Source organism: Protomyctophum parallelum (genome assembly GCF_964188405.1).
Source record: "Protomyctophum parallelum genome assembly, chromosome: 7".
NCBI lineage: Eukaryota > Metazoa > Chordata > Actinopteri > Myctophiformes > Myctophidae > Protomyctophum > Protomyctophum parallelum.
In genome coordinates this window covers 6,021,142-6,042,885 of record NC_139705.1, presented here as the reverse complement: position 1 = coordinate 6,042,885, position 21,744 = coordinate 6,021,142, and the positions used below count along the sequence as shown (strand labels likewise).

The 21,744-nt window shown below is 41.0% G+C and overlaps 1 protein-coding gene across 3 annotated transcripts in view; it reads left to right on the top strand.

Annotated features, from left to right (window-relative positions):
• Window positions 1–7,705: 7,705 nt before the first annotated feature.
• ada (adenosine deaminase) overlaps window positions 7,706–21,744 on the top strand; it is a 21,729-nt gene continuing 7,690 nt past the window's right edge. For 2 of the 3 annotated variants that reach the window (XR_014569559.1, XM_083770204.1), the window contains exons 1-6: window positions 7,706–7,831; window positions 12,596–12,657; window positions 16,881–17,003; window positions 18,336–18,479; window positions 18,650–18,765; window positions 20,398–20,522. Coding sequence is in view for 2 of the 3 variants with exons in the window: in XM_083770204.1 (XP_083626330.1) it covers window positions 7,799–7,831; window positions 12,596–12,657; window positions 16,881–17,003; window positions 18,336–18,479; window positions 18,650–18,765; window positions 20,398–20,522 (603 nt within the window). In the remaining variant the exon portion in view is untranslated. Of the gene's footprint in view, window positions 7,832–12,595; window positions 12,658–12,845; window positions 12,886–16,880; window positions 17,004–18,335; window positions 18,480–18,649; window positions 18,766–20,397; window positions 20,523–21,744 lie in introns of those variants that run through there. The other variant, XM_083770205.1, reaches the window with a different exon arrangement.

The following is a 21,744-nucleotide window of genomic DNA, read 5'->3' as shown; positions in this document are numbered from 1 at the left end:
CAAATTTCCCAAATTATTCAGAGACCTGTGGAAATTCAATCCAGAGACCTTCTCCTGGAAGAAGGTGAAGGCCAACCGAAAGGGCCAGTATTCAATTTGCTGTTGCGTGGTGAGAGATCGCATCATCCTCTTTGGACGACACAGACTGGTTGGAAGAAAGTTATTGAGTAAACATAGACCCACTTCACTGTACATGTTAGATTTAAGGCCGAGTCTGAAGACATTATGCATGCTAGCAGTTGGTATGTACAAACTGGAGCAGTCAGAACTCCCACAAAACATCAGATGGGAAATGGAAAAACTGAAACTGAAGAAATGTAAGATCTCTCGGTGTGAGGAAAAAACCAGTGACCAGGATGGATGATCTAGCATGTGTTAATTTCAGCACGGAGACCAGGAATACATTTATAATTGTGCCGAAACATGGCTAACAGAGTTAGCATCTGATGTTTCTATGATCACACCCCCTGGCTTCACTGCTGTTACGGCCTGCCATATTATTGATGGGCTATATCCATCTTTTAATGTTTGTGTTAAAAATGCCATAATGAACGGAGAATTTACGTCATATGTGTCTGAGCAAATCGGCATACAGTATGTATGTCGGTGGGAACCCTTGGCCAATAAGGGACCACCATTCTTGATGATGATGATGTACGATGATTAGAGCGCCCCTCACTTCACACAGGTGTGATTTTTATTTTGGATTTGGTTAATTTGGTATATTTATGATGAGTTGGAATATGCTGGAATATTTGTGGTCTGTATTATGAAGTATCAAGTGGAAGTGAGGAAGGTACGCTGTGTCGCTGCCACTCAAGACTACTGACCAATCACAGCGCGTCAAAGGAACTTTATTGGCATGAGAAAACAAACACGTTTGCATTGCCTGTCTGATCTATGGTCTGATTGGCCTACCGAATGTACTTTTCCGTGACGCACGCAAAATCTTGGCAAGCTTCCACTATGCTTCCGCAAAAGCTTGCCTCCATCTTGCCACTTGGGGACAACGATCTGTTACCACCCACCTACTAATAAATATGGGTAAATTCTTCTACAGCACTGCCAAACAAGCGTGGAATGCCCTGACTCACTGGCATCCTTTAAAACAGGCCTGAAAATCCACCTTTCAGCAGTCGTAACGGGAGAGGAAAAGATCACTTCTCCCTTAGACAGGTGATCACCCCCCTTTACAACTCTCTCCTATTTTTCTTCCATACATAGTACTTGTACATAGTTTTTTTATTTTAATTATGTTGTTATTTTTCATGTCACATTTATGAATTGATTGCATAGGACCCGAATGGAAACAAGACCACAAGGACCTTTTTTCTGGTGCTATCCCCTTTCAGACCAGGGGCCCGTTTCACGAAACTTGGATTAGAGATTAAACCGGGATTTAACAGATATCCTGGTTTAATATATCCTGGATCAGCGACAGCTAGTGTCAAAATAAAAACCAACGGAGAAGAAGGGGGGAAGTCCCGCCTCGTTGTCTGGGCCAGCCAATGGCCAGCTGGACCAAAACGGATCTAGAAAGATGGCGACTTACATTGCAAGGACTGACAGGCTTCATTTTAGATTTTCATGTTAGACCCGGGGAACGCTTTGTCCATATTTTTTACAGTCTATGGGCATACTATAGCACGGCGTTTTTCATCATTTTTGAGGATTTGAAAAAAATGAAAAAATGAAAAAAACGATGGGTTATAGCCCATGTTTTTTGAATTTTTGAAAAAAAGAAATATCCTCGTTTTTCATCATTTTGGACCATGGGCTATAGCCCATATCGTACGGCATACTATAGCACGCCATTTTTCATCATTTTTAAGGATTTGAAAAAAATGAAAAAAAAAAAAAAACGATGGGTTATAGCCCATGTTTTTTGAATTTTTGAAAAAAAGAAATATCCTCGTTTATCATCATTTTGGACCATGGGCTATAGCCCATATCGTACGGCATACTATAGCATGCCGTTTTTCATCATTTTTGAGGACTTGAAAAAAATGAAAAAAATGAAAAAAACGAAGGGTTATAGCCCATCGTTTTTATTTATTTCTATAGCCCATATCGTACGGCATACTATAGCACGCCGTTTTTCATCATTTTTGAGGATTTGAAAAAAATGAAAAAATGAAAAAAACGATGGGTTATAGCCCTTTAAAAAAATATATATATATCCTCGTTTATCATCATTTTGGACCATGGGCTATAGCCCATATCGTACGGCATACTATAGCACGCCGTTTTTCATCATTTTTGAGGATTCGAAGAAAATGAAAAAATGAAAAAAACGATGGGTTATAGCCCATTGTTTTTTTGAATTTTAGATTTTTCTTTTATCCTCGTTTTTCATCATTTTGGACCATGTTGGGCTATAGCCCATACCGTACGGCATACTTTAGCACGCCGTTTTTCATCATTTTTGAGGATTTGAAAAAAATTAAAAAATTAAAAAAACGATGGGTTATAGCCCATTGTTTTTTTGAATTTTAGATTTTTCTTTTATCCTCGTTTTTCATCATTTTGGACCATGGGTTATAGCCCATATCGTACGGCATACTATAGCACGCCGTTTTTCATCATTTTCGAGGATTTAAAAAAAATGAAAAAAAACGATGGGTTTTTTTCATTTTTTTTAATCCTCGTTTTTCTTTTTTTTTTACCATGGGCTATAGCCCATATCGTATACAGCATACTATAGCATGCCGTTTTTCATACTTTTTGAGGATTTGAAATAAAATAAAAAAACGTTAATGTTTTATAGTTTCTGAGTTATTTAACTTAAACGGCGACCAATGCATTCTCTATGGCAATAGCACAAACTTCTGCATGCTACTAGTCCTACATACTTAAACCTACCAACCCCATTCTTTCATAGTTTTAGAAATATAGTGCTTTCAAATTTGAGAAATTTACAATGGGGCTACAATTATAAGGTGAATAATAAAAAGTGTGAATGGAGTTTCTAGGTGAAAGTGCTTTTTAGACGTGCCAATGTCTGCCATTGAGCCCCATTGTAAATTTCTCAAATTTGAAAGCACTATATTGGTAGGACTAGTAGCATGTTGGTAGGACTAGTAGCATGCCAAAGTTTGTGCTATTATAAAAGGTAGGTGGCTAGCGCACATCCAGTTCCTGTCTGGTGCTGGACTAAGGTAAGTACAGTGAAGAGAGGAGAGTCCGCACACAGGTTTGCTCCAAGGTGTTTGCTTTTTATTCAATACACCATAAATAAGACACAACGTTTCGGCCGTGAACGGCCTTCACCTGATGAAGGCCGTTCACGTTCATTTCTCAAACGTAGGAGATAGTAATGTAGGACTATACAGATCGAGTGCTATCCAGTCATAAAGTTTGAACACTGGACTGAACTACTACAGAAAAAACTGGAAACACCGCCAATGTGGCGCACTGCATCCTATCCGTAGGAATGAACAATCGACAGCAGGAGACAACAGAAACAGGACGGAAGACAATGAGGGCGGACACAAGTGTGGCCTACATGGGTCACATATAATTTGCCCAGCTGGTACCCACTTAAGGCCCAATCAGATCCCAGTTAAAACCCATATAGGCAAACACAGGTGGTGCACACATGGTTCTGAAATAAAATGGCCCATTTGGATACCACCTAAGACCCAGTTAGAAACCCACGTAAGCCCATATGGGCTAACACGGGTGGGCCCTTTGTGAAAACTGGGTGCACGGCCCAGATGGACATTTTAGCTGGGTAACCTTTTTTGAGTGGTGCAACCACTCCTACAACCAGCAATGTCCGTGCGTATCTATGTATCAGTGGTCTGTCATGAGCACGAGTATGTGACTTATTAGTACCAGTAGGGGGCGCCAGAAACAGAGAGAGGGATAGTGATGTGCCTGCTAATGAGAGAGAGAGAGAGGTGGGGGGGGGGGGGGAATTGCACCACTCAGTTCACACGGGTGTGATTTTTTTCTACAGCCGATCTACAAGTTCGGCTATAGCGCAAAAATAGCAGATCTACGTGTCGTGATGCGACACTGTGAGTTTGAAAATATGCGATATTTGCTACTTTTGTTTCTGTAGATTACTCGTACACATTTTATCCACAATTCAGTATACACTATCTCCATAGTCATGTGATCAACACGGATTGGCACCATTTCCCATCTTCCATTCCTGTTTTTAGCTATAACTGCATCGATCTGTATACAATTTATACAACATATGTATGTGCACTCCCTAGAGGCCATGGAAAAACATTGTCCCTGCATCCCTCCACATCTGCCGGTTATAGCGCCACCATGAGGCCGATTTCTGCAAAACACATTGTTTATGTTAGTTCATCCAAATCTCACGCAAATCGGTCCACATGATCTCTGTAGTTATGTGATCAAGACGAGTCTGTTGGATTTCTCAGATTCTACACTGATTGGCTAAGATTGCCTTCCAAAGTTTTCAGGAGTAGCCCGTTTTGTACAAAATGTCCTGCTCATCCAATTATATCCTCAGAGATGCTATGAGTGATCTGGCTCTGCATTTCCTCAACAAAATGAAGAAAATTGTTGCAAAAAAAAACTAAAACTAAAACTTACTCCTAAACATTTTGCCAAACATCTCAAACAGTCCTATCCTCCTGGTGGAAACCTGTGCCCAGAAGGGCACTTTTTCTAGTTGTTATTGCTATACTGCTTGTATTTGCCTGTATCTCCTTCCCTGTCTATCTCTCTTCTATTCCTTCCCTGTCTATCCCCAACCCTCTCCCCCGACACGGTCGATGGCCGCCCACCCTAGAGTCGGGTTCTGCCTGACGTTTCTTCCTAAAGGACCATTGACCATTGTCGCAATATTGCTTGCTCTGTCTGGGTGGATCTTTGTTGGTTTGTAAAGTGTCTTGAGACAACTTGTTGATTGATTTGACACTTTAATAAAATGTAATTGAATTGAATTGTTTACACTAATTAGTGTAAAACGTGTTACAGATGCAAAGAGAAAGCTTTCAGAATTCAGCACCATGGAGAGTGCTCTGACATGCAGTAAATAAACAGTTGGTCAATCAAGTATCCATCAACAGTGTTTAAGGCCTATCCCTACCTTCGTAATTGTTCTCTAACAAAAACACAGACTGTTTTGTGTTAAACAAGAGCCTGTTGTTTGACCGCCCCCCATATATTATAAGAGTTCATGCAAGGTTGTTTGACTAGTCAAAATGATACTATGACGTCCTTGCATGAACTCTTGGAATGCACTGGACTTTGAACCTCATTAGTCAAATGCAAGTTCTCAGAACAAATTATTTATGGATATGATTTCTTTCACAACCTCTCTTATCTTTGTTGATGTGACCAACAAGGCTAATGGCTGCATTGTTTTGTAAAGTTAAAGCAGATCTTGATCCCTCCCTGAATAATGAAGAGAGTCGGGAAGAAACCACCTAACTCCTCAGAAAATGAAGAAAACCTTATATTCTTAAAACAAAGCAATACTGCCTCATCAGAGTTGACATTGTGAATGTGACTTGTCTGATACTTGCACGTGTCATCATTATACCATCACCACAAAATTATAAATAAACATGTTAAACAAACACTCCAAATAATGGTTAAAATATACTTTCCAAATCCACTTGCTTCCTTTATACTGTAGCTCCAACAATGGCTACTGGAAAAGGTCCCCCTATAGATGGGTAGGGATTCACTTGTTGTGTTGTGTATGTAATGTATAATACTGTTATGTATTTGTGATGTATTTTAAAGTATATTGTTCCGTTCAGTGAGAGGACCTCAGTGGAAATAAGTCTTTGGACTTTACTGTGTAATCCTTGAATCGCTGATTATAATGTTGTATTATGATTGCTTTTCTAAATAAATAAAATAAAATAAAATAAAACAAGTCTACTATAACGGTCAGTATTTCAGCAATCTGAGAATCAATCGGCAAATAAAGGAGAAATAGCGCCAGTCTGTCTCGAGAGTCTAGTCTTTCTGTTACTTGATCGGTCAGTCAGTCCGGTTGATCTGCAAATTTGCTCACAATATCTAATAATCTAATCTAACTGAAGCTTTCTGGGTGCATATTTGCTTTCTATCCCAGATGATGAACACTATTGATTTGGTCTTCCTCTATACTATAGTGCTATACCCTCAGGCCAAAATGTCAATTATTTGTACTCAAGATATCTAATGGGGAGATTGTAGGAGGAACGAGGTACCCAAATGCTTTTGGTGAACTCATGGCGTTTCTTTTAGCACTGACTTTAGTCTATTTACATACAAGATAGCTCTAGTTTATACTGTATTATCTGTATATATAAGACAAGTTATGGCACATTTCAATACTCGGCTCACTGACAAGTGCTCATGTCCATGGCAACAGTGTGAGCTGCTAGAAATATCAAGAGGTCCCATGAGCCAAGTGGCTTGTCTGTGCGGAAACTTTCCAAATTACGTCAATGAGCTCACGCTCACAGCCGTCTTGCAGGCGCGCTCTCTCTCTCTCTCTCTCTCTCTCTCTCTCTCTCTCTCTCTCTCTCCCCAAATATTGTCAAATTTCTTGTTAATGAATTCAAAAAGGCAGTAATACATTTCATTATTATTTCATGACAAAATGGACCCACTTTTCTGGACAGACTAAAAAATCTGCCATTCATTTTTCCCATAGAGATTTACATAACTATTGATATAAATTATTTTAAGCCTAGAATCAAGCCATCCATGGATCCTGGTGAATCATGACCATAGCACCTTTGATTCTGTGAAGAAAGAAAAATGAAGGGTATTTATTAAATGTATAGTATGTCATATAATTCATGATTAAAACTTTTTTTTTTAATCAAAGGTTTTATGGATATTTTGAATCTCTGTGGGAAAAATGAACTGCCGATTTTTCGGTCCAAAAAGCCCTGCCCATTGCCTTCATAATATTATGTCGTTGAGACAGTGACATGTGACCTACTCTGACAGTGACATACTATAACCGCTGGGTGGTGCTAGCGGAAGGAAATTATCTAGCTCCAGCAGTCAACCCACTTTACAGGCGAAAGTGTAGTTGAAAATTGCCCATGTCTGACACAATTTACTGAAAGTTGGTCATTTGACAGAGCTGGTCATTTGTATCTGTAGCCTATAGCTACCAGTGTATACTGGAAAATAAATTATTAATTATTAATTGATTGCGAATCCGATTGGTTAAAAAGAATAAGGCACAGCACAAGGCTGGGCAGTAGACCAGCCCCGCCCCCAAGCCCAGTATACACCATAAGGTGAATGAATACCGTTAATAAATCATGCAGCCTATATAGTTATTATATGGCTGGCATTTGGCAATCATTGTTATTCACACATTCACTTTAAATAATGTGTATGCACTGACAATGACGCAACTATCCTAGGCTGTATGTTGCATAACGGCTTGGCCATAAGGCTAATTTAATTAACTCCGTGTCAGTTAAAGCTCCCCATATGGCTAGCTAGTGTACTTAGTCTGTACACAAAGCTGACGCGAAACGATAGCTCGTTTTAATCCGTGTAGACATATGGCTATAATAGTATCCAAGAGTTTCTGTATCAATTTTAGCCTGGGGCAAGCTATGCTGGCCCTCTGGTCTAGATGAAAGGATAATTGCTGCTATCACTTTCCCCTGTTGGATGGTCCATAAAGGCGTGTCCGCGGGCCGGCATGTATATAACAGTTTGTAGGGCTTCGATAGGCTTCGGGTTACGACGAGTCCTCACCGGGAGAAGCTTGAAGTCGCGTCACCGGTTCTGCTCTGCTAATTATATCCACACACACACCAGCAGTCACAACACCGTTTCCGCGATGGCTGAACAAGTGGTATTCAACAAGCCTAAGGTACAGTTAAGTTATTATAAGCATGGATATGAATGATTTAAAGGGTAGTGCATTATTGGTTAACTGCATGGTCTATGGAAGAAGACGTCGCCACTTGGTTGGTGTTAAAATGCACTCTAAAATTGCTTCCGTTTCACTTGTTTGATCATAAAAGCACACGTGGAAATCATTGCTTTTTGTTGCTATATCCTTGTACCAAATGTGTGCCTAATTTAACTTGCGGCAGCGCCCCGCAGTCAGCTGCACTGGATGACGATTGCAAATTGCAAATGAAAAACATTTTATAGACTATTGATTGATTGATTGAAATATTTATTAACAGTTTGTAGAATTTACAGTACATTTTAAGCACAAACTCAATACAAAGACTGTTAACTGTGAGTGGACGACCCAATTAAGCATTACACTTGTTTACAACAGGGTCCACATTGTTCAATTCATCAAAAAAACTATAACTTTATGTAGGCTGTTTATTTATACCAGCTATAAAACTGCATATCTTACGTAGGCTACGCAAGAGTTCGTGCCGTTTGACAGATTTCTCAGTGTGTTGCATTGCATCCCATATTCCCATTAGAATTGTGCACGTTTTCTTTAATCAGTTTCAATTAACATACCGTAGGGCGCAAATAGCCTACTGTAGCAATGTCCACAAGTGGCCTTTGGACAGGAGTATGGCACAATCTGACTCAGCATGCCCATCATGACAGTTGATAAGAGGAGAGGAAAAAACAGGATCCTCAGAGAGATAAGACTAAAGAGAGATGTGTAGATAAAGTACAGTATGTACAGTAGTAAAACAATAAACATTGGCGCACAATAGATAGTCAAGTCACGTGCTAAAAGAGAACATGTGCCAAATTGATAGTATTGGCCAATACTGATACCAGCTTGGTTCACAAGTCAAGTAGGGTTATGTGCAGGTTAATTGAGTAGTGTATAAGCAAAAATGTATTAAGATAATAAGAAGAAGAAGGAGGAAAGAAAAACACATTTTGCCTGCTAGTGTCAGTGTATCTAACTGTATGACTAAAGTATAAATTACTATAGATTGTTCAGGTGCAGAGCAGACTGCAGCCATGACTATACGAAGTATACGTACACACGTAGTTAAGATGCATGATGAGAAGTACAGTACACTACACACAGTGTTGGGAGCTACTTCCCCAACATTGAGGATGTCCTATAGACTTGTAGATGGGTGGTTAACCCAGTGGTTTTCAAACACTGCAGGGTCGGGACTCGGGACCCATTTTGGGGTCACTTCCAATAATGTTCATGGGCCGTGAGTAATTATAAAAATATTTCCAAAAATCAAGGGGTAAAAGTCAAATAGGCCTACCGGTATTTTGCCAAAAGAATCCCCAAAAATCCATATTGAAAAAATATTTTAAGAAATATAGTGAAGATCTGCTATTTCACTATTCAATAGGGCTTAAATAGGGCTTTTCTAAGTTTGGGTCCTGCAGGGGAGACAACAAAATTATCTTTTGGGTCTCTGCTGAAAACATTTGGGAACAATGCCAATGGTCCTTTGTTTTGCAACTGTAACACTAAACTCTAAAGCTGTGTGCTGATTATATCAACCCAGTGTCAGATGCACTCAAGGATATAAACAAAAGGAGGAATTTTGAAAACTATTAAACTAACAGCATCAATTCAACTGTAAACACATGACTCATTTCTGTAAATGTTTGCTTTCTACACGTTTTCTTCAGTTATTCATGTCCCTGTCACACACAAGCACACACTAACAGCAGACAGACAGATATTTATTCACACAATAGACACCAGAATGCAAAATATTGACATTATAAATGGCCATGCAACGCAGAAAACTTGGCCTTAGTTCAAATCATGCAAAATGAAGAGGAAAAAGAAAATATTTTATAAAACAAAAGAATTAGAAGGATCGTTAACCACATGAACTCTGCAAGTGAAAGTACAACTACAAACATTCAGTGATAATTGCACCATAGGTCGCATTTTCTATGAAAACCTCAATCTCCCGTCCGTCCGTCCGTCCGTCCGTCTGTCTGTCCGTTAGTTAGTCACCCATGCCTCCATATATGGTCACGCCTCGTGACATCACGTCTCCACGGTCTCGCCCTTGTGACATCATGTGACATCATGAAGACCCTTAGATCTCCATATATGGTTGTCAGTCCATCACGCCTCGTGACACGCTCCATATGTCAATTTGACATCATCAATCCCTCTACACTCAAGACACGCTATATACTGTATGGCCATGAACCCTGGCCATACCTGTTTTTCATTGTGCATTTTTTGGTCAAAGACAATGACCTCAAATAACCCTGGATAACCATACATGGAGAAGACTGGATCATCACCTAGATCTGCATATATGAAGCCGGCCAGCAACTCTACATCTGATTAGATTTCCATATATGGAGCTGACCTGTTCTGACATTCCATTATGTTGATCCTGACCCACCCGTCCTTCCTGTTCTGACATTCCATATGTTGGAATGTTTGTCAGAGGCGTATCTACAATAAGGCGATTTCTGGCCTGGCCAAAATCCATACAATGAGAAAAGAAGAGGACAAAAACAAGACCTGAGAACTATTAATGGACAGCTGATTGGCCGTTGCGGTAGAGCGCGACCCTCAATGGGTCTGGCAGGTATATCTCTTTGAAAACCTTTAGTGCTACGATTGTGCACGGGGAGTCGACAATGAACACATCTTGCCTGCCCAAAACGTCATTCCTGGATACGCCACTGATGTATGTACACTCAAGACACGCTCCATATATGGCCAGTACAGAATTCATAACCTTATGTTGATCTGACCCCCCCATGCCAAAGCGCCAGCACTCGACCAGCAGTCTGCCATCTGCCGTCACCCAGGTGTTCATATTCATGCTCCCTGGACAATTATCATGCCTATACTGAATGTGAGGCCTATCCTCTGTAGCGCCTCCCTTAGGCCAAGAAGCACACATTTTTTATTATTATTTAATTTCACATTACAGAATGGCCCAAATTCTGGCAAATCTTTTCCTTTTTTTTATTGCAAAGGATCACACTGTTGATTGGTTCAAACCAGTTTGTTCATGTCAGGTGGAGTTGGCAGGATTATTTTCTTTGTCGATATGATGCAGCCGTAATATACAGTAGCCTATCGCTGACTGCAGGAGACAATGGCCATATTTTAACATGGGTTAGACAGCGAGACTTTGTTTTAGAGACAGGGGTTGTAACTTGTAAGAGTTGATACTTTACTTACTATCGCAACTGGGGCATCAACAAGGGGCCTCCTGCATGCATCTCTGTCTGCGTTCAGACCTGAAGATATATATTTATATTTGTTTCCAGTCGCTTCAATCGCTTGACTTTGGTCGCGCAGGTTAGCCTTTGTAAAAGAAAGTCCCTTCGCTCGCGTCTTGCACCGATCAGCTGTAGACACAGTAACTTTGGGATTCTAACCCAATGGACCCGCTCGTTCACCCAAGACGGCATTTGTTCGTATGTCTTTGCAAAGCGTTTGAATATTGTTTTTTCCTGGCGGTCAGTTCAGTTAGAACTGGATGGATAAAACAAACAGACAAACATTTCCGCGAGCGAGGGCTGGATGCAGGCCGGGCCTGTGAGTAATAAGGTCATATATCTGAAGTGTATGTGCATGTCTCCTGCTCTTTTCCTGCCTAGTCTTACACTCAACTTGAAAAATGCTGTACTGTTGTAGTTATGTCAAGCTGGTTTTCTGTTTACTTTTGTGTCTGTGCATTTTTGTTTGATTGTTGATTGTTTGATTTGTGTTCATTTATTCATAATTTGGTGTAAAGAGTTTTGTTTTGAAATAAAATAAAAACAACATTTCCAGTGTTCTGGACAACATCAACGCTGTCAGGTGGAGTCAGGGGTCAAGGTCGCTTCAGTTTGAATCTTTCCAGCTGAGGCGAAGATACCATGGCAAAGTTCACTTTGTTTGCGTCGCCCCGGTTGCCTCGTCGGAGCGCAACTTTAAGGGCCTTTCAAACGTGAAGCGATTATAACGCGCCTATAGTTCATTTTTTTCAACGTGATTTTTGCACGGAACACGGGGGAGCAGTCGCGGTGCGACAACGCACAACCGCGAAATTGGTGACCTGCTGAAGGTGACAATCATGTGGACATATAACGTCAGTGTCCAAACGTAAATCATTGCTGTTTATTAGCAGAGTTTAACATAGCGGTATTTAGGCCACGTATTAAAGACTTCCATGTAAGTTATGTCCACAAGATGGTCTCATATTTCGTCAGGTCACCAATTTCACCATAACACTGCCCTGCTGGAGTGAGTAAGCGAGTGGCCAGAGTATCAGAGTAACGAAGCGCTCGTTATAAGTAAAGCAACCTCCTGCTGCCTCCTGCATTATGTGAAAATTCAAAACAGGTGGTACACATGGGCCGTGAAAGTGATATTCAATTTCTTGACAGGAAGTAGCTCATAAAATGTCTACAGTGGATTTTTATGAAACAAACACTTTAAAGATTGAAAGAGGATAATTCAAGCTTTCCCTACAGCTGCAATGTTGGTGATTTTGACGTTGTTTAATATAATTAAAGAGGACTTTTCTGTTTAGAATGAATGGGCTGTCTATGGGAAGTATCACCTAGGTAGCACCTTGCTGGCAAGATGACTGCGGTCTGAATATGGCCCATTGAGGCTGAGGTGGATTTATTCATTTCTATTGAAAACAAATTGTGTTGATAGATTCATGTATTGTTCGCCATTGTCCGTCTTTCTTATTCACAGGTCGAGCTGCATGTGCATCTTGATGGCGCCATCAGAGTACAGACTATTCTTGACGTTGCCAAGTAAGTTAATCTATCCTTTTTTGTTTCTTTGTTTTAGCATTGATTCACTTGAAGCAGCACTATGATAACTTTTTAATTCATAAAATGTATGTTAATACAATAACGTATACAATTGGGGTGGTTGTATTTTGTCTCCCTGCTCTTCTATTGAGACATTTATATTGTGTCAAAGGTCATGTCTCACCTAGACACAGGATCTGATCCCCCCCTGATCCCCTGAGCAAACAGGTAGAAAATAATTCAACACTTGCACACAATTTCACTTGGTTTGTTACATTAATGGACACGCGCGCACGCACACACACACACACACACACACACACACACACACACACACACACACACACACACACCATAGACTGTAAAAAATATGGACAAAGCGTTCCCCGGGTCTAACATGAACGTAAAATGAAGCCTGTAATAATATGCTAATTCCTGATGTAAGTCGCCATCTTTGGTACCAGCTGGCCATTGGCTGGCTCCGTTTTGTATACCAGCTGGTCATTGGCTGCCCAGACAACGAGGCGGGACTTCCCCCCTTCTTCTCCGTTGGTTTTTATTTTGACTCGAGTGGGAGGGGAATCCCGATCATAGACTGTAATGGTAGCCACGCCCCTCAGAACATACGCGATGTTTTTTTTTCTTTATGGTCATTTTTTTAATTAATGGGACCATAATTTTCCAAAAAGAATATTATGACATTAGAAATGAGACTTTAAACTAGTGACTGGAAGAAGAAAGTATTCATGACCATGTTTATTAAGGTAATACAGTCTAGGTGAAGTTGGGCCAAAATACATGGGCCTCTATGGAGCTATGGGGCTTTTTGGGTCCGGTCCAGCGCCACAACAGGCCATTATATGAACTACCGATTTCAAATGAGGCTTCACGAAATATCTGGCTGACTGCCCCCCTGACACACACACACACACACACACACACACACACACACACACACACACACACACACACACACACACACACACACACACACACACACACACACACACACACACACACACACACACACACACACACACACACACACACACACACACGCCATCTGTGGTGTGCTTTGGACTTTGTATATTGCTTTACCATCATTCACCTTTCATCAATAGGTCAAAAGTGACTTTAGTTTGTAGTTTCTAGGATATAATATCCTACTGGCTTTTGTTGTCTCCACCAGCCGAAGGCATGGGGAGAGTATGTTTTGCACTCCGTCCGTCCGTGTGTCCGTGTGTCCGTGTGTCCGTCCGTCCGTGACCAGCTAATCTCAGCCACCGTTAACCCGGTCGATGCCAAATTTTGCACACACACTCCCTGGATGCCAACCATGAACCTCTGCCCCAAACTTTCCAGAACGGCCTGTTATAGCGCCACCAGGAGGCCGCTTTGTGCAAAACAAGTTTTTGCACAGTACACCTACACATTTTGTCCAAACATCACGCAAATTGGTACACAGTCTCTCTAGAGCCATTCAACCGAACCGCTCTTTCAGATTTCTCAGACTCCATCCTGATTGGTTAAGATTGGCTTCCAAAATTCACAGGAGTGCTCAGTTTCAAACAAAATGCTGCAAATCATGAACACATCGCGTGATTTCCGTGAAATTGTGCACCCACATTCCCACTAGGCCGAGGACGAAATGCCACATGAACAATTTCAACTCAGCCTCAAGGTGGCGCTATAACTGGCCCAAAAGTGTTTTTACCTCTAACTGCACGGATCTGTGGATAACTTTCTATGCCAACTCCCTAGAGGCCAAGGAAAAACCTTTGCCTGGAATTCTTCACATCTGCTCATCCTGGTGGAGACCTGTGCCCAGTAGGGCACTTTTTCTAGTTGGAAATGTGTACTTTTTAGCCTATAGTGATGAAAGTTAAGTTACGTGAAGATCAGCAATGGACATTTATTTATTAACGATTAAAACATATGTTAAAAAAAAAGAATACAAAAAAATAGATTTACCCCCGAGGTTGAGAACTACTGCTGTAGTGTAGCCTACCTGTTAATGTTCTTTGGGGCAGATGATTTTACCAGCATGAGCCAGCATGAGACTCTAGGCCCTAGAGTCTAGGGGGTGCGTGACATGAAAAGGGTAATGGCGGACAGTTTATGTGGTGTTATTTAACGCAAATTAGCAAAATCGGCAAAACACCGTTTTATGGAGATGTATAGAGCCGCAGCCACTCCGGACCGTGTGTCATACTCTCCGTGTCTTGAGACAGAGTGCAGTCAGCATTCCAGCCCCCCGCTCTTCCCCCTCCCCTCACACATGCAAAGATTCTTTAGTTTCAACTCAAGACAAAACCACTCACTTGTTTTGTAAAGATACAACTGCCTTGCTGTATCTTCAGTTAACCAAATAAAACTAAAATCCAGTAATCCACACGCGTCAGAAGGCTATGTTGCACAACTGCATTGTGCAAGCTAAGTAATTAACAACACCAGCTGGAAATGCTTCAGTCTTTGATTGTGTGTGTGTGTCACTCCTTTATTAAACTGAAAGGATGCGCAGGACTAATATTAGGCCTACTGCATTTTGGCTGTGTAATAATAATGCACAATAAATAAATACGGTATATATATTTTTTTTTAATAACTGGTCTATCTTGGACCCATTATAGTGATTATAAGATATATAAATATATATATATATACACACTATCTTCTTTTTTGTCTGGCCAATTAGAACATTGGGGGTTGCGTCAGCTAGATCAGGGGGTAATAGGGGGTGCACGACCAAAAAAGTTTGGGAACCGCTGAACTACTCACCTAGCACTGGTCCATAGCTCTAATGCGTTGCATTCAGAGCTGTTACTGTCAACTTCCGGAGCTCGCATGAATGCAGACCAGCCTCTCGTCTTTAGCGTAAATAAAAAGAACGTTTTTGCTACTCACCAAAACAAAGGCGGGTTGTGTCATTAGAAAGCCTACTTTCCTTAGTGGAAGCACTCTGAGCCCCCCACCACACGTATAAACGGTACTTTTTGGCGAAAAAGGGATTTTGTTTACACCGGGGTAAAAAATACTTTGTCTCCAATGCGCCCTCTACCGATATTGCCCAGAGAATACCCTCATAGAGAATATTTTTCCTCCGGTGAAAGAAAATCCCTTTCTGGCCAAAAAGTACCGTTTATACGTGTGGTGGGGGGCTCAGAGTGCTTCCACTAAGGAAAGTAGGCTGACACAACCCGACTTTGTTTTGGTGAGTAGCAAAAACTTTCTTTTTATTTAGGCTGGTCTGCATTCATGCGAGCTCCGGAAGTTGACAGTAACATAGCTCTAAATGCAACGCATTAGAGCTATGGACCAGAGCCAATACTCACCTAATGCCGTGGAGGTTCCATGTTTAACGTACTTCCAAAGTGTGTACATTGTTTAAGTCACAAATGCATGGTTTTCATATCGTAAAAATATGAACTTTAGCTAAAAGCTTGTGTTTACGGCTTCACTCACACCTTCGCATCTAGCATACAACATTGTTGGATGCTAGATGTAAACAAAGGGTAAGTGTCATGGCCACCCCAATGCATTTCCAATGGAAGTCACATGGTTTGACACAACATTTTTGTTGTACGGCTTAGGCTGTGTTTCGACTGCCCCCCTCCCCCTCATACAACAAAAATGTTGTGACTCCCATTGGAAATGAATTGCGAGCTTGCATCAGTAAACAAGTCTCATGCATCAGCTATACAACAATCTGTTGTGCAGGTGTGAGTGAAGCCTAAATCCATGTGGGTTCTTGTTTACCATCGCTTGCCCATAACAACTGTCATGGCAGCTTGGCTACAACCGAAACAGACTTCCTCTTCCTCTTCAAAATAAGCGTGCGTGTGTGCGTGCGTGCGTGCGCACAGGGATACACAACATGACAGAGTCTCTGGGATGCATGCCCATGCATGCATAGGGAAGGGATGTTACATCATCTATTGCATTTAACTTGCAATAGACAACACACATACTGTACACACACACCCACCACCACACCCTTTACTGTATTTACAGTACACTTGACAGTGCTTTGACTGCTTTCACTCCTCTCACTCCCCCCACACTATAACACCACTACTCTGAGCTTTTCCAAACTGTCACAATAAAGCCTAAAACCACAGGGGAGAAAAACGTCTAATTTCCTTTTCCTTTACAAAATGAACCACAGCATTGAGCCAGACTTTATGCATTTCTTGAACTGCATTTACCCTTTTCTTTCCTACCAGGAGGCGAGGCATCAAACTGCCAGCGGATACTGTGAAGGAGATGACCCAGATAATTATTGTCGAAAAGCCTGCAACCCTCACCGAGTTTCTGGGGAAGTTTGCCGAGTACATGCATGTCGTTGCGTAAGTCTGGAATGATATATTTGGAAGTTGTTTTGATTCCACTGTCCGTTTTGATTCCACTTTCAGAATTAGTAAAGGTATTAACATGCTGTGCAGGAGAAGGTAGCTCCAAAGGTTAATATACAAAATGTGTCATCGTAAGCGTTCATTTGAAACGTTCATGTGCGTGCTGAAGTGAGGGTGATTTTAAATGTCAGTCTTGCAAAGCATGAGCACATCACGTGACCATAAACAGGATTAAGTGACATTTTGGCTACTGTTCTAGAGGTTACCAGTCTTATATTTAAATTAACTTACTGTGAATACTATACGGTGTCTATAATACTATACGGATATTCAATTATGGGGATGGGTAGAGCTGATAGACATACGTACAGTAGGTCAGGACTTGAGTTGGAAAATACTTTAAAAAGCTCTAGACTGATTGGTATAGAAATGACCAAAACACAGATTCAGAATACTGAATGGCCCTATAGAACCGAGTGGAAAAATACAGCAACAACAACAACAACTCATGATTGTCTGCGACAGCTAAACATCACCTTGTTTTTCGCTGAATGGGCCGTTCTATATCGAGGCTCTTGAAAAGCTTGTGTGAAATATTGCTTCCTCTTCCATTTCAGTTACATGGGGAACTTGCTAGCTGTGTTTGGTTCATGCAGGATTGTTGTATGAGTTTAACAGATGGATGAGGCGGGGAGTTTACTGTGAGAAGAGAACAACAGGAATGTTGTCCTCTGTGGCAAGCATTCATGCTACTAATGCAACTGCTGGAACCAATGTTAGTGTCAGTTTTATTTGCACTAGGGAGAAAAAAACTAAACAGATGGCGAACATTTTGAAACCATCATGTAATGTGCGATCAGACCTGTGTAGTCATTAGTCAAGTAAAAAAAAAAGAAGGTGATTCTCGTGAGATAACCGTTTCACTTCAGAACATTGAATTCCCAATGTACTCTTCCCCCCCCCCCCCATTGGTCTGTTTTGGCCAATATGATTTTGTTGAATTCATTAGCAATGTATTACACCCTTTAACCCATGACCTGAGATCAGATTCATACGAGGTTTCCGCCGGACACACACTGGTCTGATGAACCCATTCTGACCTGAGATCAGATTCTAAAAATGTCAGTCGCTCTTCGATTTTTCAAAAATAGCAGACCTACAAGCTCGTATGAGCTTGTAGATCTGCTATTTTTCAATAGCTAAAGCATAACATGATGCTGACACCAAAATGGGTGCCCGGTCAGAATGGGTTAATAATAGTTTTTATGACTCAAGTGATTCAAATATTATGAGTGTGATTTTTTTTTTGCTTTGTCACATTGATAGTGGTGACAGAGACGCCATCAAGAGAATAGCCTATGAGTTTGTGGAAGACAAATCCAAAGAGGGGGTGATTTATGTTGAGGTCAGATACAGCCCCCACTTCCTGGCTAATACCCAAGTGGAACCCATCCCCTGGAACCAGGAAGAGTAAGTATTTATCGCAATGCTTTCCCGTAGCTTCAAATTGACAAAACTTGTATATATTATTTATATCTATTGATAATTGATTTATTATACACATATCCTTGCAGTTCATGCTTTCCGTTTTCTGTATTTCACTCCAAACCCATGTCTCTGTGGCTTTGTTTCCTCCACAGAGGTGACCTCAGCCCAGATGAGGTGGTGCAGCTAGTCAATGAAGGCCTGACGGAGGGGGAGAAGGATTTCAATATCAAAGCCAGGTCCATTCTATGCTGCATGCGCCACATGCCAAGTAATGAACGTTCACGTGCCTGCCCTGTCTGGCCAAAATGGCCTTGTTAGAGAAGAGCCTCTGCCTCAGGCTTGGTAGTCTACATAAGAAAAGAAAGGCAATGGTTGCATTCGGATATACGCACAGAGAATCTGCCCAGTTTTCAAAGTGCTCTAGCGGTGCATTCTTATCTAGTTGAGCTGTCAGCCTGTCATCTGTATTGCACCTCACTACTGCCTGACGTGCCGTGTCAGATAATAAACAACAGTTTACTGGCAGGCAGCAATGACTGGCAGCAGTATTGGTCTTGCTTCGTTTCGCATGTATTTAGGCACCAGCACCATATTTCCAAACGCACCCAATGCCTTCACATGTTGTTCCATGCTTTATTCAACAAACAAACAACGTTTCACCCTAGGTATTATTATTATGTGAAACGTTTGTTTGTTGAATAAAACATGGGACAGCATTATATTCTGTATTACGGACATTACCTTTCTTTACGTTGAGTTTGTTTTGTATATCAAGAATTGTGGGGATGTGCATATCCTACCTCTTTTCATTTCCTTCTACATTAGAAGACACTCTAAATTAAACCCATCACACTGAACTATGTAGATAACCTTTATTTCATTCCCAATGCTTCACTGTAATTATTACTACAGTACTAAATAATGTACTTAATTATATAAATAATTGAATTTACATGTAGTCTGAGTCAACATATTAATTGGATAGTATACATATAAAACACTTAAAATACATAAAATCTAATTTATTTCGTTTTTATTATCTGATAAAAACATTTTTTTTGTCAAATTGTTTCACCGGTGTCTTTATGAATGAAATACTTCAGCAATTAGTATTATTATTAGTAGGATATTGTTGGAAGTATTCTATATATCCAACCAACTGAATCCTTTCCAGGGTGTGTTGATTCGCACCGCTAATATGCATAATATGCATCTACGATAAAACGGACAGACTCATATCCCCCTGAGGATATATAGATTTTATCGCAATGCTTCATGTTTTTTTTACTTGAGAAGAATGGCGAGTGACAGTCATATGATGAGATATAAATTAAGCTTTGGTCAAGCTCAAGCTATCTGCATATGCAGATAACATTTGAGAGAATTCCACGGCCGAATAGCTTTGGCAAAATTGCTTTGTGCACAGTTCTGTGCACAGTTCTGGTGGCCAAGTCATAGACCATGATGTCATAGACCAAGTGCCGTTCACGCCTGTGCTTTCTGGCCGTGATACGTCACTGACTTCCAACCCAGCTGGGTGGCTGTGCGACTACTGGCCAATCACAGCGGGGCTTTCCTACAAGCAGCAGTCTCTTGCTCCGTGTTGAAACTTAAGGTGTGAAAGAGGCCTTTTCTGTATCGTATCAAACAAGGGAAAGGTACCCAGCATGCTGTAACCTATACCCAGCACGGACAAACTGCCCAAAGACACATCAGTGTCTGCCTTCGTTCAGAATACAGGAAATACGCTTTGTGTGTGTGTATGTCTCTCACTTGGACACACAATATTCACGGACAAACAACAAAAAACGCCGACGCGCTGCGTTAGATGTGAGCTTCTGGTATTATTATAACCCCATGGTGTTTATTGCTTTCTCATGACACGTGTTGGATTTGACAGGCTGGTCCATGGATGTAGTGGAGCTGTGTAAGAAGTATCAACATAAAGGAGTAGTCGCCATTGACTTGGCAGGTGACGAGTCCCTCAACTGTGAAGCTTACCCAGGACACAGGATGGCCTACGAGGTAAGCAGTGCCAAAACTCAGATTTGTATGGCTGAACTACAGGTATTGGGAAGACTAAAACTAAAAACATATGTATGTGATAGTCAGTGCTGCTTTCAGATCTCAGTTTCAGTTTGACATGTTTTATTGTAATCCAGAAGTATGACAGATTATAAAATGTCTGCCTTTGGATGGTATTTATGGCCGATATCAGTAGATACTTACATAATCAGTTTTGCCTGTATGCCTTCAACAATACTGACCAGTGGTGGGTGTAACGGCGCTATTAATAACGACGTTATGTAACGGACTACTTTTATTGGTAACGGAATAAACGAACTAGTTAGTTTTGCAATATAGTAGTTAGTTACTTAGTTACTTTTCCAAAAAAGTAATCCTGTTATTATAATGTGTCCCTGTTCATTCTGTTGGCAAGATTTAAAAATAATAAAGCCCCGACTGCCTGCGGAGTTTATTTCTCCTGCCTTCTGTGTGATTTATCCTTCCAAGCCCACTATACCATGTAATATACATCCTGCGTCTACTACATCCTGTAGTTCACTTAAGAAATAAAAGTATTGTTACATGTAGATTTTATTTTGAAGAGGAAGAGGAAGTTGTTTCGGTTGTAGCCAGCTATACTATGACAGTGGTAGTGGTGCCGGGTGGTATAGTGGAATAATACAAACAACATGCTTTTAGCCAAAATTCATAAAAACCGCATGCGTCTATGACTTAAACAATGTAGGCTAAACACTTTGGAATTACGTTAAACATGGTATATCCTCCGTGGCGGCGTCATTAGGTGAGTACTAGTAAATTAATTGTTAAGTTTCATAGTATCATTCATTCATCATCAACAGGCTGTTGTTGATGCCCCCCAAAATGAACAGGTTACACAGCCTACAGGATTCGCATTATGTTACTGTCACTGCCTGCAAGGATGGCCGCCGTGCCATTTCTTATAAACTATCTAATTCATACGTGGGTCGTCGTGGGTACACGTGGAGTTGTTGTTGTTGTTCATGCGCCACGGTGCGCGGCGTGCCATGGAGAGGGCATCAGAGCGCAGCAACAGCCTTATGGTATTGTCTGTACTCTCTGCACTAGCTCTTTCTGTCCAGTCCTACGTGTATAGGCTGGCGATTGTGGCGACTTATATTCGTTAATAAAGAGAGAGCTGTAAAGGGGATATTGTCTATGGTCAGTTCATGGTGTGTATCATTCTCGTTTTTAACCGGGC